The sequence below is a fragment of the Lichenostomus cassidix genome, unplaced genomic scaffold, assembly GCF_008360975.1.
Source record: "Lichenostomus cassidix isolate B80296 unplaced genomic scaffold, HeHo_3.0 unassigened_scaffold_chr26, whole genome shotgun sequence".
NCBI lineage: Eukaryota > Metazoa > Chordata > Aves > Passeriformes > Meliphagidae > Lichenostomus > Lichenostomus cassidix.
This window is the reverse complement of record NW_028147268.1, coordinates 1,268,974-1,291,387: the sequence shown is the minus strand read 5'-3', so window position 1 is coordinate 1,291,387 and position 22,414 is coordinate 1,268,974. Positions and strand designations below refer to the sequence as shown.

General features: G+C 54.0%; 2 protein-coding genes across 2 annotated transcripts; one reads left to right on the top strand and one right to left on the bottom strand.

The window, feature by feature from the left end:
* Nucleotides 1-881: 881 nt before the first annotated feature.
* CUNH6orf132 (chromosome unknown C6orf132 homolog) lies at nt 882-15,728 on the bottom strand. Its single transcript, XM_085044292.1, has 5 exons — nt 15,479-15,728; nt 11,509-11,624; nt 7,590-7,665; nt 4,424-7,283; nt 882-4,132 (listed from the first exon to the last, which is right to left on the bottom strand). The coding sequence occupies exons 1-5, from the start codon at nt 15,627-15,629 to the stop codon at nt 4,030-4,032; spliced, it is 3,306 nt and encodes a 1,101-aa protein (XP_084900418.1). The 5' UTR covers nt 15,630-15,728; the 3' UTR covers nt 882-4,029.
* Nucleotides 15,691-21,171, top strand: CIMIP3 (ciliary microtubule inner protein 3). Its single transcript, XM_085044298.1, has 2 exons — nt 15,691-15,738; nt 20,767-21,171. The coding sequence occupies exon 2, from the start codon at nt 20,818-20,820 to the stop codon at nt 21,127-21,129; it is 312 nt and encodes a 103-aa protein (XP_084900424.1). The 5' UTR covers nt 15,691-15,738; nt 20,767-20,817; the 3' UTR covers nt 21,130-21,171.
* The last annotated feature ends 1,243 nt before the right edge of the window (nt 21,172-22,414 follow it).

Genomic DNA, 22,414 nt, shown 5'->3' with positions numbered 1-22,414 from the left:
TTACCTTAAAGAGTATCTGCTTTTGGGGTTTCTACCACTTGCACTTGGGGTTTTCTCACTCTCATAGGAGGAGCAGAAGAGCAGCAGTTCAGGAGTCGCTCCTGGTGAGCAGCTTGGCTCAGAGGATGTACCAGCACTGGCAAGGCTGCAGCAAACATGGACATGTGGGCAGTGTGGCAGAAACAGCAGCAATCCCACATCAGTCCTTGCTGGCTTTGCAGCTCCCTGCCAAGGAATGGAGGGAATTCTGTGGGGTTTGTGGCTTGCTGAGCTGTCCCTGCACCACACGCCATTCAGGTTTGGGGACACAGGCTGTGGCTCCAGTAAGAGCTTCAAGGCACTCATCGCACACTTTCCCTTCCCCACACAGCCTGGTTCTGTAGCCAGAGCTGGATGAAGGAGATGAGAATGCAAATCAGTTTCATTTTGAAAGTGGAGAGAAGAAGCCACTGCAGCCAACACACCTTTGATGTTGCTGCTTGCATTGCTCACAGTGCGCTTGCAGTTTTGGGCACAACATTCGAGTTGGGACTTGCAAGAGGTATGAGAGTTTCGTCCCTAATGAACAGCTCCAGCCCAAGAACTATTTATAGAAGCTGCAGCAGGTCCTGTGCCAGCCTGCCCAAGCAGCTGGGTGTGAGTGACAGAGCTCTGGGGGCTCAGCTGCCCCTCTGTGCCCTGACTGGGCTTCCAAAAACACTGAAATGACCACAGGCTTTGGCTCAACTGCTCAGAGAAATTGGAGCAAGGCCTGGCTAAGCTGAAATTCAAACTCTTGCTGAGCTACATTTTCCCATCCTTTCAATGACATGCAAACTTCTCAATCCCACAGCAGACAGACCACGTCAGTAACACTGCAAAAAGTCAGGCCACACATGTGATAAAACAATACATCCAGAAATGTTTAATGCAAGAAGGTTGGTGTTCAATGGCACTCATAAATAAGAGACTTTGTTCAATACTTTACAGCTAATGCTCTGTTACACTCCCCTAGCAGGAACATGTGAGGAAGAGGCAGCTGCAGGGGATAATTTAAGCTGTATCATTACTTGAATATCCACAATGCATCAGAAAGGGTGAAGTGAGAGTAATTCCACTACCAGGCTTCAGGACTGCTCTCGGCACTGGTTGCTTTGCTGCATTAATACCCCTTAGTTTTGTTCTTACTCTGTCGCTGAATTTCTGCAACAGAGCAGAATTTCTGTGAAAGAGCAGGGAGGAGCAGAAGCAGGAATCCCAGGACAGTTTATGCACATACCTGACAGAGGTATCTGCCCCAGGAAGAGGGAGCTCTTCCCCACGCCTGCAGTCCTCCCTTCATCAGAGATTTAACTCTGTCCCCAAGTGCTTTGGCTGCCAGCAGCTCTGACAGTGCTTCCTTTGTCACAGTGGCCCCAGAATCAATGTCGAGTTGTTACTGAAATACCAGAATTTGCTGAGTGCATTGAAAAGAAGCAGGAGTAGCCCAAAGTGTTTAAAGAATAGAAGTGTTCCACTGCTGCAAACCTGCACGCTAACCAGTTCTACAACTGGGAGCAGAGTCCAGCCTGATTTAGTGACAGCTCAGTCCTCTGTGCATTGCCAGAGTGGCGTTCTTGAATGAATAATGTATTTTATAAAGCTGACATATCATCACGCTTCTAATAATAAATTAAAACAAACACGTCTGCTAGAAATGAGACACTCCATGGTGTTGAACACCATATTTCAACTACACATGAATTCTGTGTCTGGGTGAAGCAGTAAATGTGACATTCAAAGCAAGTGTCACCATTGGAGTGTCACATTTTTCTCTAAAAAGAAAAAAAAAACAAAACCAAACTTGTGTTGGGGAGATTCCAATTAGGAAGAATTCTTGAGGTGGAAAATTGCACACACACCCTGCCCTCCTCATTTGTGGGCAAAGTCAATATCAAAAGTTGAAGTCTCCCACCCAGCCTTACATTTAGAATTGTTTTTGAGAGCTCATTTGCAATTATAGCTTATTATTTAAAAAAAAACAACCTATCAGGAAGAAAAAACCATGAAGCTGCAATGTTATCAAAGAGACTTCATTTTCTTTCAAGTTAAACTGGTGAAACTTCATCCAATACTAAAACATGACCCTTAAGCCTCTCAAAGAGGATCATGGATTTACTCCTACAGATGAATAAGAATCCTCAAGATACTCCTTGCATGGAGAAAATTCCATATTTTGCGGTAGGTGGTTCTGCATGACATTTGACACACTTAAATATCCTTATAGTTACCCCATAGTCACTCTTCTCCGTAAATATTTTTTTTAAACCAACACCCAGATATTTAAAGCCTATTATTTCAATATTGGCTGGGTTGAGCACTGGAAATCTTCCAAGTCACTGCGACTTAGTGGCATAAAAATGCCCTTTGAATTAGCTGTTAGACTGATTATTGTATTTGCATTTTCATTTTATTCACAGCAAAGTAAAGTTCAGAATACTTTAAAGCTGTTGCAACATCTGAAAGGGCTATTAAATTATTAGGTAAAGCTGGAAGTAACAAACAGAATGTCAATGACATGACACGAATATCAAGAACTTTTGAGAATTCCACCATGAAGGAAAATGTATCCCTGATTTTGAGCTGAATTGTAGAGCAAGATCTGCTTGCAGACCACACAGAGGTGTGTGCAAGGCAGGGCAAGCTGGAGTGGAACCAGTGGGACTTAGAGCATTGAAAATAGAAAGTGCTTTCCATAAAATAGACTCATGTCTCAAAGTGCTTCTAGTTTGTCAGTGATTAGAAAATATTCTCTACAAGTTTTTACAGCTATCTTACAGTGATTTTCAGCAAGTTTACCTACGAGGAAGATTCTCCGTTTCTAGTTTCAGGACGTTGGCTATTCCAAACTCAGGTCAGCTGTCATGAGACCCCACTGCTCACTCTGGAGGCTACAAACCCTCTCTAAAGCTACTCCCACCCTGTGCACAGCCACCAGCAGGAAGCAGGGACAGGTTTGGACATCCAGCACCTGCAAAAGCACTGAGGGGAACACCAGGAGCAGCTCCCTTGGGTGTCACTGCAGACACCCCATGCACCACGAGGAGAAATAGTCACACTGAAATTCAGCTTCTTGGTCCCCAAATCAGACAGAGCGAAGCCAAGTCTCAGCAGAACAGTTTGTAAGGACACTGTGGGGGTCACAAGGCTGTGAAGTGGCAAGAGAAAGGGAGGGAAAGCACCAGCAGCAGCACAGCACCTGGAGAGCACCTGGCACCCACCAGCCAAAGGAAAAGGAGGATTGCTCCATGTCTTGCATCTCCAAAGCGCTTTACAGCCATCCATTTGGGCCTCACAGCCTCCTTCCACGAGGAATAATTACCAACAGAAATACTGACAGTGACCAAAAGGCACAGCAAAGCAAGGCCCCTGCTCCCAAAGCTGCTCCTGGAGAAAGGGCTCAGATCCCAGCTTGGCAGGACTGCCAGGAACTGGGTTAAAGGCAGAATTTATTTGCTCCAGACCCCTGAAGGACAGGAAGGGTCAGGATCTCAGCATCCTAAACTCTCCCTCTATCCCACTGGCCTCACATTCTTATTTTAATCCCTGACATTTAGCTATACACTGCTTTGCTTCCATCGTGCACATCTCCCAGTCTCCCTGCTCCCAAACATGCTGGAGTTAAACCAATCAAAAAACCAAACCGAAAACAATCTTTCCAGTGGTGATGCTCCTCAAAGAGAGCCAAGGATGCTCTTTGGCTTTCCTAGATAGCCTATCAGGCTGCAATTCAGAAAATAATCCAGGAGGGGAAATGGGAAAAAGGAAACCATGTTTGTTCATGTAACAAGGCAGTGGCTGTCCTCTGCAGTAACTACTCTCCATGACAGTCTCTTGAGCAAAGTCCAAGTCTCGGGCTCATTCCCCACCTTCTCCATCAGCAGGTTCAAGCAGTGCATTTTCAGGCTGGGTTGGGACAATCCCTGGTGCCCGTGGAGAAGGAAAGGATCACCCCAGGCTCCTTCTCGCCCTTCCCAGCCAGATGAGGGCACAGCATTCCCGAGGCTTGGCCTACCGGTGGCTCTGGTAGGCGTAGGAGATGGGCTGGCGAGTGCCGGGTCTGACTGTGAAGGTGTTGGTGTGTCCTCCGTACGGTGAGCTGCCGTGGGCAGGCCTGCAGGGAAAACACAGGGGAGGAGATCATGGAGAGCCCAGGCAAACCTTGGTGTTTAGGCAGCACTGCCAGCATGTGTTTTAGTGCTTTGTGTCTGCATTCAGGGGGTGAGGAAGGGCAAGAATGGGCCCTGGGGTCACAGCTGGCACCATGGAACTGTCCCTGCCCTTGAAGGAGCCAGGAGCAAGCAAGAGCCAAGGGGCAGCGACTGCTCTGGAGCCCCAGTGCTGCCCTGAGCCATTTCAAAGGGACACCGAGGGCAGGAAGGGGTCAGCTCAGGCGGACACATACCTGCTGGCGGTCAGCACGCTGGCAGGAGAGAAATCCCCGTTCTGCCCCTTGTACTTGGCGTCAGCCCCGGTGCCGCCGTACGCCGTGGCTTTCCCAGCAGCATCCGTGGACGGCCGCCGGCCCTGGGCGCTCGGGGGGACACTCCTGTGGGCAGAGCCCAGGCGGCGAGAGCTCTCCCCGGCCGCGGAGCTGAACCCCCCAGGGCCGTAGGACGACAGGCTGCCTGAGGCCCGGGGGGCTGCGGCTGCCCGGGGGTAGGAGCTGTCGGGCTCAGAGACGTACAGCCGCTTCTTGATCAGTGGCCGTGGGTTGGGGCCGTGGCTGGAAAAGCTAGTGGAGCTGCTGTACTCTGGGTACTGTGGGGTGAAGTCGCCATTCCTCCAGCTCTTCTCCAAGGGAGCTGCCGGCTCCTGGTTGCCCCCGTAGCTACGGCTGTAGCCAGACCACCTGAAATAGCGTGGCTCGCCCGAGCCCCGGCTGCTGTCAGGGACACTGGGACACTTGCGGCTCTCCTCCCGCCGTGGCAGGGAACCCTCGTCCGCCTCGTTGCGGAATTCGGGCGGTGGGGGGATAATCCCAAAGTCCAGCGCCGTGTCGCCGTTCTCCTCCTCCCTGGGCACCCCGTGGCGGGCAGGGCCAGGCTGGCTGGGCTGCCCCGAGTCCAGCAGGCCCCGCAGCAGGCTGGAGGCAGCGGCTCTCTGGGGCCCAGGGGGCTGCGCCTCACCCACTGCCCGCACATCCCGGCCCTGCTCCGAGGAGCTGGAGAACGAGGGGGGTTTGCTCCAGCCCGACCCCACCGGACTGGCTGCAGACGGCCGAGGCACCACGGTGAATGAGTAGGGCTTGGACTCGTGGCGGAAGAAGCTGGTGGAGGTGGTGTCTGACGAGGCACTGCTGAGTCTCAGGGCTGGCTTGGCCCTCGGCCCGTCCCCAGCCTGGCGGCCCCGCTGGGCGCGCTGCCGGGCTGCCAGCAGCAGGGCCATGGGCGAGCCCCGCTCCACGCGCTCACCCGTCACCGGGTGGATCAGCACCTCCTCCTGCCCTGCTCCTGAAATGTCCGGGGGGCTCCTGGCCGAGCTCTCTGGGCAGGGGGGTTCAGCTGAGCCCGGGGCACAGGGCGGCTCGGCCTGGCTGGCCCCAGCCCGGTGCACTTTATACTGGAAGATTGCTGAGCTGGGCTGGGGTGCCGGGCTCTGTGTGGGGGACACAGGGGGAGATGAGGGGGTGGGAGCAGGGGGCTCCTCTGCCAGTGTCTGAGGTGGGTCTGGGGGGGTCACACTGCTGTTGAGGGACCCAGGAACAGGGGTCACATCCTCTGTGGCCTTGCCAGCAGCAGGATGGTCCTCATGATCTGTCTCATCCTTCTCCACAGCAGCCACTGGGGCTGGGAGCGGGCTGGGGACTGCTTTTGGCACCACTGAGTCACTCGTGTCAGGGGGGCTCTTCCTCAGCTCGGGGGGACTCTTCCTCACCTCTGGGGTGCTGATGCCATTCTCCACACCCTGCTTCTGGCTGCTGAGCCCCACAGCAGGTTTCCCTTCTTTCTTCAGGGACAGCACAGCCTCCAGCTCGTTCCTGATGGTCATCACGCTGCGGGGCTGCGTGGCAGGGCTGCTCTCAGGGGCAGTGATGGCCGTGCTGGGAGAGCCCCCGTTGGTGCTGGGGGGGCTGCTGGGCACCTCTTTCTTCTCACTCTCCCCTCCATTGGACAACCCCGTGTCCTTCCTGGTGACTTGGGGCTGGCTGGGCCCTGGCTCTCGGCTGCCAGCACGGCTGGTACTGCTGTCCCTGGGCTGGGGAGAACTCAGCTTCTCCAGCGGCCTCTCCTCCCGGCGTGGGAAGCGCAGCAGGGCCGAGAGCTCATCCCGCAGCCTGTTCAGGTTGGCAGCATCCTTCCAGTCGTCCTCGCTGGTCGGGTAGTCTGGAGGAGGGAGATCCAGGTCGTTCGCAGTGACAGGTTCAGATTTTGGAGGGGAGTCTCTCCCGGCTGTTTTCAGCTGGGGAATCTTCTCCCCCTCAGAGCCTGGCAGAGGGGACCGGCGGCCAGCGGGATTTGCCCCTTGGGTGAGACCTGGGCCTGGCTTGGGGCTCAGTGGAGGAGGTACAGCCGGCTTCCCAACGCCCTGTCTGAGCCCAGAATTCCTCTGCTCAGCTTCTCCCGGCCGAGCCTTGGCGGCAGGTCTGATGGTGAAGCAGGGCGGGAGGGGCGGCCGGGCGTGCGGCTGCCTGGGGATGTGCTCCTGCCGGCCCGGCTGGCCCTCCTGCACCGGGATGGACGAGGAGCGCGCCGGGGCTGGTGGGGGCACCTTGAACGACCTGGGGAAGGTGAGGTGGGGCTCAGGCTTGGGCTGCAGGCTCTCCTTGGGGCTGGGGGCTGCGGGCACCCCGGGTTCAGCAGTGCAGAGAGGCCCCTCGGCATCCGCCTGCCTCGTGTTCAGCACCGTCTCAGACTTCCACTTGGACATGCCGGGGGTGAAGGCTGCCGGGTCCTGGGCGCCTGGCGGGGCTGGTGGGATGAAGTCTGGAGGAGCCGGAGTGCTGGGGGAGGACAGGGCAGAGGCAGGAGGCAGTGGCGCTGCCGTGGCGGGAGGCGGTGGCACCAGCTCGGGAGGCGGTGGCACAATTTCAGGTGGTGGTGGCACCAGCTCGGGTGGTGGTGGCGGCGGTGGTGGCAGCATGTCGGGGGGTGGAGGGACCGGCGAGGCAGGACGGGGTGGCACAGGTGCTGGAGGGGGTGGTGGGGGTACCGATGGCGGTGGGGGGATGTCTTCATCCAGGTCATCCCCGTCGAGAGCTTGGGGGCGCAGATCCCCCACCGAGCTGTACATCCGAAAGTTGCCATTGACCTGGGAGCCAGAGCCTGGAAGGGCAGCAAGAGCACAGCGTGTGAGCAACTCTCCATCAGCACTGAGCCAGTGGCCCTCCCGGGGAGCCAGCCCCTTGCTAGGCTCGTATAAAACTTCTTGAACTGTACAGCCACTCTGCCCCACCCCTTAGGAATTAATTAATTTTCAATGACTTAAAAAAATTAATAGCAGACTCTATTTTAGCATGAAAATATATGAGCAGACTGTGTACTCCAGAGCTCGGTACACACACACTTCCTGCCCCGAGGGCACGGTGAGCACTCTGTGCTGGCCAGGACTCCACCGAGAACATCCCTTACCAAGAGCTGCCTTTTCCTCAAAGCCTTCTGGCACCGACGGCGTTGGCACAGCCACCCCATGGGATTCTTGGGCATTCTGCAAGAGTTGAGAAAACAGAGCTGTCAGTTTTACACCCAGGGGTCAGAGCGAAGGGCTGACAAGCAGCTGATAATTTATCCACACAAACCGCGCCTGATGGGATCCAGGGCTGTTTGCAAGGCACGGAGGTCCCTGTGGAAGCTGCTGCTGACAGCGTTAGAGGGCATGAGTGAAGTGATCAAGGCTGCACAAGCCATGCACACAATTCCCCCATGGTCAGGTGTGAGGGGCTGCAGAGGAGCTCAGCTATTCCACATCTCTCTCGGGGCTCCCTAGCCCAGCAGCAGCAATGGTGATTCATGCAAACTGAGCAGCTCCCTGTCTTTGGTGGGTATTTTTCGGCAGCAAGCACCACCACAGTCACGTACACACCACACTGAGGTCACAGACAGACCTCCAGCTTTTTGGGAAACTGGCACCAGCATATCTGAACACTCTGGGCAAAACTGCTCCTTGAGCGGTTTGTGTTTCACTCTCAATTACTCCCTTCACATTCATGCCAGGAGCTCAGCAGTGCCTTCAGCAGGGACAGGACCAGCAATTTAGCAGCCTACACATCTGGGAGGTGCCTAGAGCGAGGGCACTCCGGGTAATTGCAGCCACCCAGTGAGACATGGGGCAGGCTGACTCACCTGCAGCGCTGATCGGGGCTCTGCCAGAGCAGAAGCCTCTCCTTTCCCGGTGACTCACGGCTGGGGTGGCTCTGAGGGGCTGCAGGGGCTCAGGGACACACTGGGACACCCCCGAGCAGGACACACCGTGCTGCCGAGCCGGGCACGGCCGGGCTGTCACACACCAGCCCTGGGGACACTTTGGGGCACCGCGATGTCCGAACTTCATAAAGCTGCTGGGAGCATCCAGCGCAGGGACACGACACGGCCAGTGGTCAGGGACACGCTGTCCCGCTCCCAGGCTGAGCATCCACCCTGCTGCATTCCTGCTCACCCCAGGCAGCTGTTTGCGCTGTTAACAGCCCTTGACAAAGGAAATGTTATCCTGCCATCAGCCTGCGCCTCTCCCTGAGCCATTTCCTGCACACAAAAGCCTGGATAATGATTGAGCCCCTGCCCTTTGCCTTTCACTGCCGTTATCACCGCTTTTACATCGGGCTGCTACGGCATTCCAAAGTCTCCTGGATCAAAGGTGAGCTTGGATTTGTTCATCCAGCCCCATCCAGGCTCAGACAGCACATTACAGTTACACGCTGCCCTGGCGTGGGGAGCTCAGGAGATGCTGGGACAGAGCTGATTTAATAGCAGCACCCGGGCTCCTGTGGAAAAGCCCTGGAACGCCCCAGCTTTGGGCAAAATAATAGGAAAATACATGTATTTCACTTGCTACGTCCATTGCCCTGCAGATGACCAAAGATCCTCTATAACCACAAGGGAATGAGCCAGGAGCGATGGGAATTCATATTCCTGGGATTGCACAAAGGATCAGACAACTGCGTGCTGATGGAGAAGCCAAGGTCTGCTAAGGCATGAGAGCACATCCTTAACTTCATCTGAAAGCCAGAGGGAAGACAAAGGCCGAGAGAGGCACTTCAAGAACTCATAATTAAATTGTCCAGAGCAATGAGATACCAAAATCACAAAGAAAAAAACCCCAGCAGTTCCCATTTGCTATGGAAATCCATCGCTGCTGGTTTCCAGAGCAGCCTGAGGGTAACTGCCCATTTACAGGGAAACAATGATGTCTGAGCTCTGCATTAAAAGCAGCATATGCATCACCTGTTTGGATAGGTGTAGAAAGGGACTGGCAGTCAGAAGAGAGCTATGCAAAGCTGGAGGACACAGTCTGCACTTCATAAAGGAGTAGTAATTTTGGACGTGTCATTTCAAACTGGGCAAGCCTGTTCATCACCAAAAATTTCTGTGGCAGTTGCTAACGCTAAGCATCTCTCAAAAACCACCCAGCCCCACGTCATGAGCTGGCTTCTAAAATGGAAAGCATCCCCAGCATGCTGCCAGTGTGAGGAGATGACTGGGAAGATTGTTCCCGGTGTTTGCTCGGGGTGTGGCCAGCCCAGAAAACCTCCAGCTGATTCAGAGCCTGCTCGGGGTGCTGTGCCAGGAACCTGCATTTCCAGTTTGTGGTACCTGAATCAGATTGGTGCCTGCTGAGGATCCCGTGGGGGGAAGCTTTCCCTGTAACCACCAGGAATCACTTTTCATCCCCGGAACAGAGTCAGACGTCCCCAGCGAAGTGAGCCTGCCTGTCCTCGTGGTCCCCAGCTCCCTGGGCTCTCAGATCTCTCTTCCCACCCATTAAGTGAACAAAGTTTGAGGCTGCCCGTTACAAAAACCACCCCAAAATACAACTGCTGAGCACCCCGGGGGCTCGGAGAGACCACGGATTTCCCCAAATATGAAGAGCTGACCCCAAACTCCTTGTTTTTGAATTCGGTGGTTTGCTGAAGGAATTTATTCCCCCGGGATGCCAAAGCTCTGCCTGCACCTGCAGTGCTGGGGAAGCCAGGTGGGCAGGGGGTGTGCAGGACACCTCCCCTGCAATCCCTGCTGCAATTCCGCAGGGACAGCCCAGGGCCAGGCGATCCATGGGGAAAGGAAGCTGCTCGGTGTGGGAAGAGCTGCCAGGTGCGGAGGAGCTGCGGGGCAGGGTGTGTGCATCCTCCTGACTCACGGGGAGCTGCTGCCCGTGGGTGGGAGGGGGAAAGGGTTAAGGCAGGAGCTGCAGAACAGCCCCGTGCAGGTGTGTACCTGGTGCAGGTATGGACGTGGCAGCAGAGGAGTCTGTGCCAGAGCAAATCATCATCAAACTTCACCACAACACTGCAAATATCCAACACACACTGATCCCTCAAAATGTTGCTTTTTCCTACTAGATCCTTCAGTTAAAACCGTTAGTGTTGGAGGAGAAGCCCAGGTTTGTGAGGAACACTCACAAGGGAAAAAGATTCCCAGGACCAGCAGCAGAGCGCCAGGGCTTGAGTGAAAACCTTGAGGATTTGTCCCGAGGCCACTCCTGCTGTTAATTCCTCTACCACACACACTTCCATTAGCAGAGATCACCTCCTGGTTGAGACCAAGGGATTTAAGCATTTTACTGTCTTCACTGAGCTCGTGACCTGCGGCTCTCATTTCAGTTTAGCTACTGACATCTCCAGAGCCTCTCTGAGCACCCTGCCCTCGTGGAAGGGAGTGGAACAAGAGGAGCTTTAAGGCTCCTTCCAACCCAAACCACCTTGGGATTCTACAAATCCTGTGCCTCACTGTGTTCTTTAGGGAGTAAGACCTCTGGAAAGGTGCTGCATGAGGTTCCTCAAAGCCAGCCACAAGCAAGTGTGGCTTCTGGAGTTTAAGTCACCACCAGGCCCTCTGGTCTGGCTCTGCTGTCCCCTGCTGCTCCAGTCTCTGCTCCCAGCTGCTGCTGGAGCACTGGCAGCTCTGCAGGGATTGTTTTTTTCATAGAGAGACTGAAAAAAAAAAATCATCCCTGCACACCTTCAGCATCACCTCCTCATTCCAACAGGACTCAGTTCAGCACTGCTGTCTCCAGCAACACCCCGATCCTGGGACAGATCCTGCCAGCAGTGGTGAGATAAACTGCAGTGCAAGCTTGATCTACCATCTCCATGCTCAGCAATTATTTTTTAATTGAAAATGCAAGTCTGCCAGTGCTCACACCTCTCCCCTGAGTGCCTCGTCCATATCCCACAGCAGCCCTGAACTCAGATCACCTCCTAATCCCTCATACCCAGCGTCATTAGAGAGTGGTTTTGTTTTCATTTCTTCCCTCCCTCGGGTAGGGGCTGAGAGCAGCAGGCAGCCCGGCTGGTTCTGAGCACCAATTCCACCTCAGCAGACACTCAGCACTCACCAGGGGCAGGAAGGTCAGCAGCGGCCGGACCCTCGGACGGGGTTTGAGGGTTGCTGTGCCAGAGTCTGTCACTGTCCCAAAGCGATTGTCACCATAGTACACCTCGATCACATCACCTGAGGGGGAGAGCAGACTGTTAACAGCAGCACTGAGCTTGGGTGATGGGGAAACACCACCAGACACTGCAGAATTTTAAAATACACTGTGGAGAACCTGCGGCATCAGCTCCCAGAAATGGGCACAATCCCTCAGATTCTGCAGAAACCTGGGTGCCTTGGAGGTGAGTTGAAGACAGGGAGAGAAAGTCCCATGTGTGCAGGACAGGCAGTGCCAAGCCTGTCACACACCTGCAGAGCACGGAGAGCCTTCCCAGAGCTCTGGATGATGGAGCTGAAGCAGCTCAGGAGGAGCAGGATCCAACCCTGGCTCTGAGCAGCTGGGATTGGGGATGGAGGCAGCAGCAGAGCTGCCCAGGAGGAGGCACAGCTCCTGCCCTGCCGAGGCTCTGTGGGCACAGCACTGCCATCCAACCCACAGGGAACTCCAGGTGCTTCTCAACACTTCCCCACTCCTGCCTGCTTTATGGAGAAATGCTCCAGTGACTTCCCTCAAAACACTGCTGTGGATGGAGGGAGACAGACGGCAGGAAGTCACAGGACCCTGGTGGGGCAAGCTGGAGAAGCCATCAGGAATTCCTGGTTCCCAGCCTTGTGCTTTCACCTTGAACCACACCTCTTGGGCTGGTTTATTTCTGACAGTGAATAAAGCTTGTAAAATTAATTTAATTACGTTCTTTGTGTCTGATTAGCAGCATGAATTAACAAGCAGAAATACTGAAGCACGTAAACCCCACCTTGGCTGGAAGGAGATACACAAATAACTCGTAGCCAAGGAGACAGACATTAAAGAGAATCCGAGGGTTTGAGGGAGGAGGGGGAAGCAACAAAATGGCTGTGATTGAAGGGGAAACTGAGGAATGTTCCCACCAAGAGATTCCACTAGTGAGGAACGGAGGAGAAGGAGGAAGAAGCAACCAACCTCCTCCACCACCAAGTGCAGCCACCAAGAAGTAAACAGCTTTCTTTTTTTGCCTTCGTCCCGAAAAAGTCTGGGAGCACAGAGCTCAAAGCTGAGCCCCTGCTGAAGTGTGAGGCACAGAAATGGGTTCTGTCCAGTATGGAAAAGCTGAGGAGCAGAAGGGTGAGGGTTGTGTAAGCTCTGCATTTCCTCCCAAACCCCACGGCTGCTCTCTCCAAAGCCTCAGAGTCCCCCCTGACTGAGACTGTGCAAGTCCCAGCCCCAGCCAGTGTCCCCACTCCCCCCTGTATGGTCCTGCTCCCCCTGGGTGACCAGAGGCTCATGCTCTGCCCTCCCCATGCTGCCTGACCTGGGACAGGCTCCCCACCCTGTCACACACTGCCCTGGCTGTGGCTGTCACCTAGTCTCTGCCCTCCTTGGATGGGCAGAAATCAGGAGAAAGCTCCCAAGGAAACAGCTTTACAGCTTTTCAAGTTGAGTGAAAAAGAGGAGGGAAATGCTTCTGTGTGCATCCCACAGGGGGAGAGCACTTGCATGAACACCTGGAATGAAGAACCTGACCACACCAGGGGTTGGGCATGAGGCAGCACAGTCTGTGCTCGAGGTTTAAGGCAGATGAATTCCACACAGCCTTGGCACACACCACTGAGTCCAGAAGCACTAAGCTTTTCCCTTCTCCCACCCACTACCCCACAAGCTATCCTGGGATATCCCCAGGAGTATCCACTGTGCCATCACTGTCCTTCCAGGCAACCACAGCTTCCTCTCCCTCATACCAAACTTCTCCTGCTACAAGAGACTTTACACAAAGGACATTTTCTTCAGCTTTCAAACCACCAATCAGCCTGGGCTTCAGTCAGCCTGGTCCTACCAAGACTTGAGCACTTCCTAGCAGACAGAAGGAGTTGCTGGAGTCCTGAGGAGGACAGAGGTGCCAGCAAATTGCCTGGAAGTGCCCAAGGCCAGGCTGGAGCAACCTGACCTAGTAGAAGGTGTCCCTGCCCATCATGGGGTGTGGAATGAGATGTTTTAAGGTCACTTTCCACCCAAACCACTCTATGACTCTGAGATTAGTAACTTTGTGGGTGACCCTGCACTCTGTGAGTAAGGAGCAGGAATTAAGGCCAAGGCAACAGAAGAGTTTGGACTCAGCCAGCCTGAGTGACAGAATAGTTCTGAGACTCGAAGTGATGAGTTTTATATTTAACAAGTCACTAGGTAAACCCAGTGAGAAACTGGATTAAAGATCACAAGGACTTTGATCCTAGATTACTAAGCATCGCTACCCTGAATGCTTTAATTAAAGTAAAATGAAGTGCTTGTAGTTGTGTTTTCTTTGCTAGATAAACAGGACTTGCCTGCTGGGAGCCCATCACCAGCAAGACCTGAGCTCTGCCAGCCTCGTTTCCTGGAAGGAGGGATCAGGAAATGCACCCTTGGAAGCTGTGGGAAGCGGCTGGCTCAAAGGACTGGCCTTGCTTCGGCCACTTTTTGACATTCAGCCTGTCCTGGAGATATTTGTGTTTGCTCAGCCATGGGAAATTAAATAAACGATTCGCCACGCATGTAATGGAACTTCTTCCTCCGCGGGGGTTGCATCACCTGGAGGAGGCGCAGCAGGCTGGAGCTGGGGTACCCAGGGCTCCCAGGGCGAGGAGGAGGTGGCATCACTCACTATATTCAGGAATCTCTGAGTCAGGGACATGCAAACCTACACCCATCGCCCATTGCTTAACTTGTGTTTACTTTGTATGAGAAACTAAGGTGGGGATCAGCAGGAGCAGAGGGCTCCTTCTGGCAGCAGCGCTGGCATGAGGCTCTGCAGGAAATGTGCCACAATCGGGGCCAGGATGGGGCTGCCCCGGGCACGGCAGGGCTGGGGGAACTCCAGCTACACCAGAACCGAGCTGTGAACAGAACCTTCCTCACAGCGACCCACAGCACCCCGAATGTGGCACTCAGCTGTGGAGAGTCACACTGCCCCAGCAGCCTCCACAAGCCAAATTCAGGGCAGAAACAGCGAGAGGATGCTGAGCAGTGATTCAACAGCCATTCCTGAGACTCCCATTTCAGGCCTTTTCCTTTGCAATCTGACCCACACCTGAGCAGAAGGCTTTTGTACTGCCACGGAGAACTGCAGCCACGGAAATCAGGCTTGCAATAAGCAGACACAGCAACTTCTTTTCTTTTTTCTAATCCAAACCACATCAGAGAGAAGCTTGAATCCTCCTCAGATTTACGACAGTTAGAAATCAGCAATTTTCCTCCTAGGTTGCAGAGCTGCATGAAACTCCCTGTCACATTTTCATTTTATCTTGGTTTCAGCAACTTGGCCTTTGGGGTGTAACCACCTCGCAGTTGCTTTCACAGACAATACTTCACCCTGCACAGCTCAGCAGGCAGCACTTCCATTTTTTTTAATCGTGGAAGAGTTTGTTGGGCTCTTACAGCCACCAAACTTCATCCACAACCTGCTATCTTCTATCTACCTGGCTCCATTACTATTAATTTGGCTGCCTCCTACATGAGCCTCCAGGGCACCGTATTGCAATTAAAACCACAAAGAAACACAAATAAATCCCGAGGAATATGCAACCCTCAGCTCCCTCCTCGCTCGCAGCCCTGCGAGAAACAGGTTTATGAGTAAATAACTCAGACCTGGGAAGGCGCAGCTCGAACATGGCGTGGGAAAGCGCGACGGGAAGCAATAAAACAGATTCTCAGCCACTTATCAGCCTCTTTCAGCCGAGTTTAACTTCCCGAGAGCGGCGGGGCAGCCCAGCCGAGGGGCGGAGGCTCCGTGCCCGCTCGGGACAGCTTTGGGAGCTGCAATGCCGCAGTTCGGAGCTCCCAGGCTGGCGGTGCAGGATCCCCGCCGCTCCCGAGCCCAGCGCACCCTTCTCCCCATCCCGGCCCCGCAGGGGACACTGACCGGTGCCACCCGCGCTGTCCGAGGTCACCTCCTGCGTGAAGATCCAGGGCGGGTTGGTGGCGAACAGGGACGTGGCGGTGGGGCTGGAGTGGCGCTTGCCGAAGAGGCGGCTGAAGGTGCCCTGCACCGAGTGCGGGTGGTGCTTCTTCATGCTGCCGGTGCCGCAGCCGGCCGGGCATCCCCGCCGAGCGGCGGGACACCACCGCGGGGCCCGAGGGGCGGGACGGGGACAGCCACACCCCCGGCCCGCCCTCCGCCAGGTGCCCCTGCTTCGGGATCGGGACAGCTCCACCCCCGGCCCGCCCTGCCAGGTGCCCCTCTTTGGGATCGGGACAGGAACAGCCCCGGCGCTGGGGTTTGGCACTCGCGGAGGGAGCTGAGCTGCAGTGGACAGCAGCAGTGGACATCGCGGTGTGGCTGCTGGCCCTGAGCAAACACCCCAAAATCCCACCTGGTGCCTTTGTCCAAGCGCTCCTGGAGCTCTAGAGAGCCTGTGCAGCGCCCAGCCACCCTCTGGGTGTCACCCGCCCTAACACGGAGCCTGAACCTCCCTGACACAGCTCCGGATCCCTCACAGCCGTTCCCGCAGTCGGACCCCTCCAGGGGTTTGATCTCTCACTCTCTCCCGTTTCTCTGTCCATTCCCCTTCTGCTCACACTCGGTTCCACCAAAGCCACAAACACCCCGGGAGCCGCTCTGAGATGCTCTGAGGGTTTGGCTGCTTTTGGTGCAAAACCTAAAAGGCAGCAGGATTTGATCCCAAACCATTGCTTGTTTCAGGTACAAAAGCAGATTTCTAGCACTGCTAACGATTTTTTGTGCCATGCAAGTAAAAATCGAGAGTTAATGAGTAACATTGGCTACTAATAAATGCAGAGAATTCTGGAGAACTTTAAACCCAAAATAGTTGTCAAAACATTAACTCTGAAACACAACTTCCAACTTCAGGCTGAGGTCTTACATGTCTTTCTATCTATACCAAATTTTGAGAGTCAAAACAATATAGATTTCTTTTTTCAGTGATAAATATAACTTATTTAGCCACTTTGAAATGCTTCTTTTCTTGTGAAAAGCATCTTTTTTTTCCTTAGAGTACAAATTAGAGCAACACATTAAATGCCCTGTGAAGAATGAAAAATGAGCACTGTTGTGATGCTCTAAAAGGAAAGTTTAATCAAGGCACAAATTGTCAGGCAGCGCTGATAATGTGAGTTATCATGAATGACAATCAGGGAAGGAAAAGCAAAGTTAAAAAGTTACAGTTCAACCCTGTGGTTCTGGTAGAGGAGCTCTAATATTTTAAGGCGTTTTGCAGGGGATTTGACCTGGCTGCAGCTCCATGCCGCTGGTTGGACACCTTTCCCTGTGGAGGGGCAGCTCTGCTCCCACCACTGCTCCCAAAATCCGCTCCGGAGCAGCGGCTGACGCCAAAGGGGTGGCTTCGTGCCCTGCACCAGGCCTGCAATTAGTGGGACTCTCCTGACAGTTATCTTAAGTGCTGTTTGTGAGACGGAAACGCTGCTGCAAAGCCGCCCTGGCACTCAGCAGGGACCGGCTGGAGTCGGGGTGGCAGAGGAGGGATTGTCCTGCCTGCAGGGAGCAGTGGCGATGGGGTGGGAACTGGGAGTCAGCAGTGCTGCAGTGGGAAACATCCTGCTGGGTTTCAGCAGCATCTCGGGATCTCAGAAACACAGGACCTCAAGATCTCAGGATCTCAGAACTTCTGTATCCCAAGATCTCAGGGTCTCAGGATCACAGGATTTCAGGATCTCGGGATTTCAGGATCTCGGGATCTCAGGATCTCAGGATCACAGGATTTCAGGATCTCGGGATCTCAGGATCACAGAAGCACAGAATCAGTTCATCTGGAAAAGATCTCTGAGATCGAGTCCAACCTGTGGCATTTAAAGAAAATTCCCTGGCACCTCTTGAAAGCAGAAATCAGGTGGAACGAAGGACCCACTCCCTGCTGGGAAGACAAAGGTCAGAGTATCTGTAAAAGACAGGCAAGACAAACGTGCTTGCTGATTTCCTCAGTCCTTGACCGAAGAAATAGAACAGGACACACACAGAGAGACAGTCATGGAAAAGGGAAGGAGAAGAGGAACTATTTTAAGAAGCGAAGCCAATAAAATCCCGTGGAATGAGAGAACCTGGGCTCGTGCACAAAGGTGTCCCACAAAATCTCATTACCCCAAAGACACTTCAAAGGGGCTGCGGGGCTGTTCTGCGGTGTGATTCAGCTCCCTGCCACTGCTGCGAGGTGTTCCTGAGCCCCGAGGCTGGCGGTGCCACAGCCCTGCCCCTGCCACCCCAGCCGTGCTGCTGCCTCACCCTGGGTGGTGAGAGCAGGAAAACATCACCCTCACAACATGAAGGGATTTTGAGGTGAATTTATTATCCCACTGAGCACGAGCTGCCAAACAATTCTGCCAAAGCTCCTGTGCACACTCCCATCTGTTTGTTCCAGATGAAAGATGTTTGTTCTTCACCTTCCACCTCCCAGCAAAGCACAGACCTCCCCTCAGAAGGGCAGAGAAAGCTCGGGAGCAGCACGAGGAGCAGGCTGGGTGTGCTGCTGAGCAGGGCGATTTCTGTGAAGTGCAAACTCCAGAGACACGGGGAAGCTGCCAAGTTTGGTGGCTTGGCTGTATTTTTAAGGAAGGACAACTGTCACTCCTGAGTGATTGAGGCCACACAGCTGAAGGGGCTGGTGGGCTGGGCTGGGTACAAAGCTCAGGAAAGCACTTGGAAGATATCCAGCAGATTTTATGGCATAGAAATAGCCATGTGAGCACTGCTCTGATGTAACACACCGCAGTGTGAGGCTGCCTTTGATCCCAATACAGGTAAACACCCCAGAACAATCTGCTTTTGCATCAGGGTGAGGAGCTGCACCCTCAGATGTGGATCATTCCTGCTGCACTCGCAGGTGTGCCAAGGGTTTGTGCAGCGAGGGAAGCTCTGCTGGACCTGGAGGAGGGAGGAGAAACCCTCAGGTGTGGCTGCAGAGCAGCAAAAAGCTCCCACGGACAGAGAACCTGCTCGTTCCTATAGGGGAAGGGGGGCCATGCTGCAGGAAGGGCAGCAGAGCATCCTGCAGAGCCCAGCTGTGCTCCAGCTGTGCTCCAGCTGCACAGGCAGCAGTGGTGCTTCCCAGGGGGTGTCAATCCTGATCCCTGCACTGCTCTGCCCCGCTCAGCCCGGCCACCCCTGTGACATCCCCGTGATCACAATGGCCCTGTGGTCACAATGGCCCCGAGGGCTCTGACAGCCACCCCAGCCAGTCCAACACTCCAGGGTCTCCATCACCCAGAAAACCTCACAGGTGGGTGTCCCAGGCTCCCAGGGACAGGAGGGACACATGTCCCCTCCCTGTGGGCTGGAAGATCCTTGCCCTGAGGGTGACCAGCCCGTCCCAGTGATGTCAGTGTGATGTTTCATCTCATCCCTGCTGTGCAAATCCCACTGCTGCCGTCAGCTGTCTTTGCCCCCGCGGTGCTGAGAGCTCAGAGCAGATACCTGAGGTAGTCCTGGGATGGCTCCTGGGATGGCTCCAGGGGGACGGGAGAGGAGCTGCTGGAGTGGGGACAGTCCCTGAGCAGGGACAGGATGGGCAGTGCTGGCAGCCAGGCTGTGACAGCTTCCCAGGGAACTGAACCCTTGCTGCTTCCTTGACTGCTGACCCAGCCTTCCCCCGTGACCCACCTGTGGGATTTGCTGTGATGGACAACAGTTTGGGAGGGATTAGGGCTCTCCACGTAGCAATGGGTGCAATAGGATTACGTGGACTCTTCATTCATTCAGCATGGAGCGCTGGCAGTGCCATAAATAGCACTGGGATGTTAAGCTGGTGCTTCCCCTCCAAGCAATCACGCAAGCAGGTGAATTCACCCGGGCTGGGAGGATGTTCCTGCAAAGCTTCAGGTGCCCCAGAGGACGAGCAGGAAGCCTGGCAGGAGCAAAGCCCAAAGCTCAGCACGCCCTGCTCAGTATCTACCTGTCACCGGCAATGACTGTCAGAGCTCCAGTGCCCAGCAGGGCTTGCACATCTTGAAGGCATCTACATGACTTAGCAACTGGGTTGCCTAGGCAGCTCCAGCCTCCCCTCCACACCCCAAATACAGGGGATTAGTGACTTCAGTGCTCGGGCTGGGTGGGTGCAGAGAGGTCGTGTGAATACTTGTCTCGTCCACAGTGGGAATGGCCAGGAGCTGCCAGATCACAGCTGAGTGAAAACAGCCATTTCTGAGCAAATCTGAGTGTGTCCAGAGCAGGGCTGCACAAACCACGCTGAAATGGCTGTAGGGTGTGCAAAGAACTGCTTTTCAGGAGTTCAAATCCCATTATTCTCTACCCTGGGGAAAAATGGACAGAAGTTTCCTTGGGGCAGCACAATAGCCTCGTGTGCTGAGGTCCTGCTTTTCAGGCATTTGGTGTTTGCCCTGAGGAAACGAGTGACAAAAAGAGGTGGTGAACCTGTGGGGATCTGGTGATTCCCCTCAAAGGCTTTAAGGAGATTTCTAAACAGTTTGTGGGCATTCCCCTGCTAATAGGTTTAGCAGCCTGGGAACAGAAATAGCACCAAGTACGTCACGGAAAGTAGGAAACCTCTTTCCAAGGTTTAAAATAAGCAAACAGCAAAGCATTTATTTAGCATAGCCAGGAGTAGAGTGGCTAATTGCTGAGGGAAGAGGCAGTTTCCATTTGCACAGAGGTGTCGTCAATGAAAACTAGATAACTGAGTCATGCTTAGGTAACATTAGCAGAAATATCTCTGCAGTCAAGCCCAGCCCTGCAGCAGCCATGGGTCACAGGTCACCCCATGTGTGTTGTGGGGCTCATGTCCACCCTGGCCTGTTCCTTAGGGCTGATGCTCTAAAGGACAGTGTCAGGTTGTGGCATCACTGCTAAGAATTGGCTCAGAATTGTTGAACCATTTTCCAGGCAGGTTTGCCATGGCTCTGGTTTGGTGGCAGCTTTACAAGGAGTGTGTGATGCTGGCATTTATCACTGTTGTGACAGAGATTCACGACAGAAACAAGTCCTTTGTGTCTCAGCATTTGTTTAAAGCTGCTTCTGTATTTCCAGAGCACTATTTGAGTTTCAACTCCCTTTCTCTGTAAGCAGCAGCACCTCAGATTTTTAGCTGAAGATGTGTAACCCCTGACTCCTCAGCACCCACACTGCCCTGGCTGCCCTTGCAGGAGCTTCCCAAGCTCTCCTGGTGGGGATGGCAAAGGGCTGGGGCAATTGTCAGACATTTGTTGGGCTCTTTTGCTCCACAGGTGGCTAAAACACCAGAGGCCCCCGGCAAAGCCCAGACGAGACCCAAGAGAATGGAGCAGACCAAAGCACAGCCAGAGGTTACCAACACACCCCCCATGCCGAGGAACCTCCCTCCTCCAGCTCGCCCTCTGGGCTCTCGCTTCGTCCCGTTCGTCGCCCACACCGGCGGTCGTCCCCTGAGCTCCTTTGAGTTTGTGTTCTACCGCCCTGAGTACTCCAACTCGCTGGCTCCCTTCACCTCCACGCACAAGGCAGTGTGTGGGTATCGCTTCCAGGAGGGCACCCACCAGGGCAGGAGGGTGACAGACGTGGAGAACGCACAGGTGGACAGGTGGAGAGCCATCCGTGTCAAAAAGCCATGAGTGGAGGAGCCAAGCCCAGGCAATAAAGCCCTGAAAGCAGCAGCAGTGTGATTTGGTGTCCCATCCGTGTGTGAGTTATGGCCAGATGGGTGGGGAGGCTGTGCTGCTGCTCCCCACACAAATATGCAGAGTGGATTTTGCTCTAAAAACCTTGTCTGACTTGTCCTGTCATTCACTGCCCGCTGCACTGGCTGTCACAGCGCCGGGCACTGTGAGTGACCATCCACTGTCAGTGACCACCCAGCCCAGCTCCTCCGGTCAGCACAGCCTGCCTGGAGCTCAGGGCATTGCTGAAGGTTCACCTTGCACGACAGGGGCCTGGTGGAGAGCACAGAATTAGCACATCCAATTAGTGCTCCTCAGCTTAACTCCATTTTCGTAAGTGTTTTACGATTGCGTAATGCTGCTTTTTTAGTGGAGTTATTCCTAATTTACCTCGGTGCAGAAGCAATACGGGGCTCTTTCACTTGTTAGATAACTGCAGTTGTTAATTACAAACTGTGCTATGGATAAACTCTCTGGACAGAGCCACGAGTCACAGCCATTCATTTCTAGCTGAGGATCAGACCCATGATGTTTCTGGGGTTATTTTATTTCTGAGTCCTTCTCGGGATGCTGTGTGTCAAAGTGAAAACAACATTGGGTTCAGCTGTATTAATGTGGAGAATTTTTTCATGGTAATCCATTATAAATGAAAATTAAAGCTGCATTTAACTCCAGTGCTGTCAGATGAGTTTGTAACACAGAAGGCAGACCACACGCCTGGGGTGAGCAGTTTGGGACAATCCTGAGGAGAAAAAGCTCAATTAGCAGGACCAAGACTGAACATGAGACCCCTGGGGCTGGGGGGAGAGGGACCTTCTCCTTCCTGCTGTCTGCAATTAGAGCACTTAAACCTTTACCACTCAAAGCAATTATGTTTCTATATTTGTCTCCTCACACCAAATTCACCCTCCTGGTGCATCTCCTGCAGGAGCTGAAGTGGCATTACCCCCTCCCCGAATTCCAGGCTCTAGAGCCCCTCTGGATTCCTCTGGCACAGTGAGGTGAAGGGAAACCAAAAACCAGCAACAGCACAGAGGATTCAGAGTGGTTTTTCTCTCTTCTTGCTCTGGTTCTGGTACAAAAGTTGTCGCTCATGTGACGCCAGCTTCCCCCCTAAAAAAAGATAAATGAAGTGGATTAAGAGATTAGATCATCATGGAGAAAATTCCACCTTCCTAATCTCCTGCTGGGCCTGTAATCTGCAAGACTTCCCCATTTTACCTCCTTTCTATTTTAACCC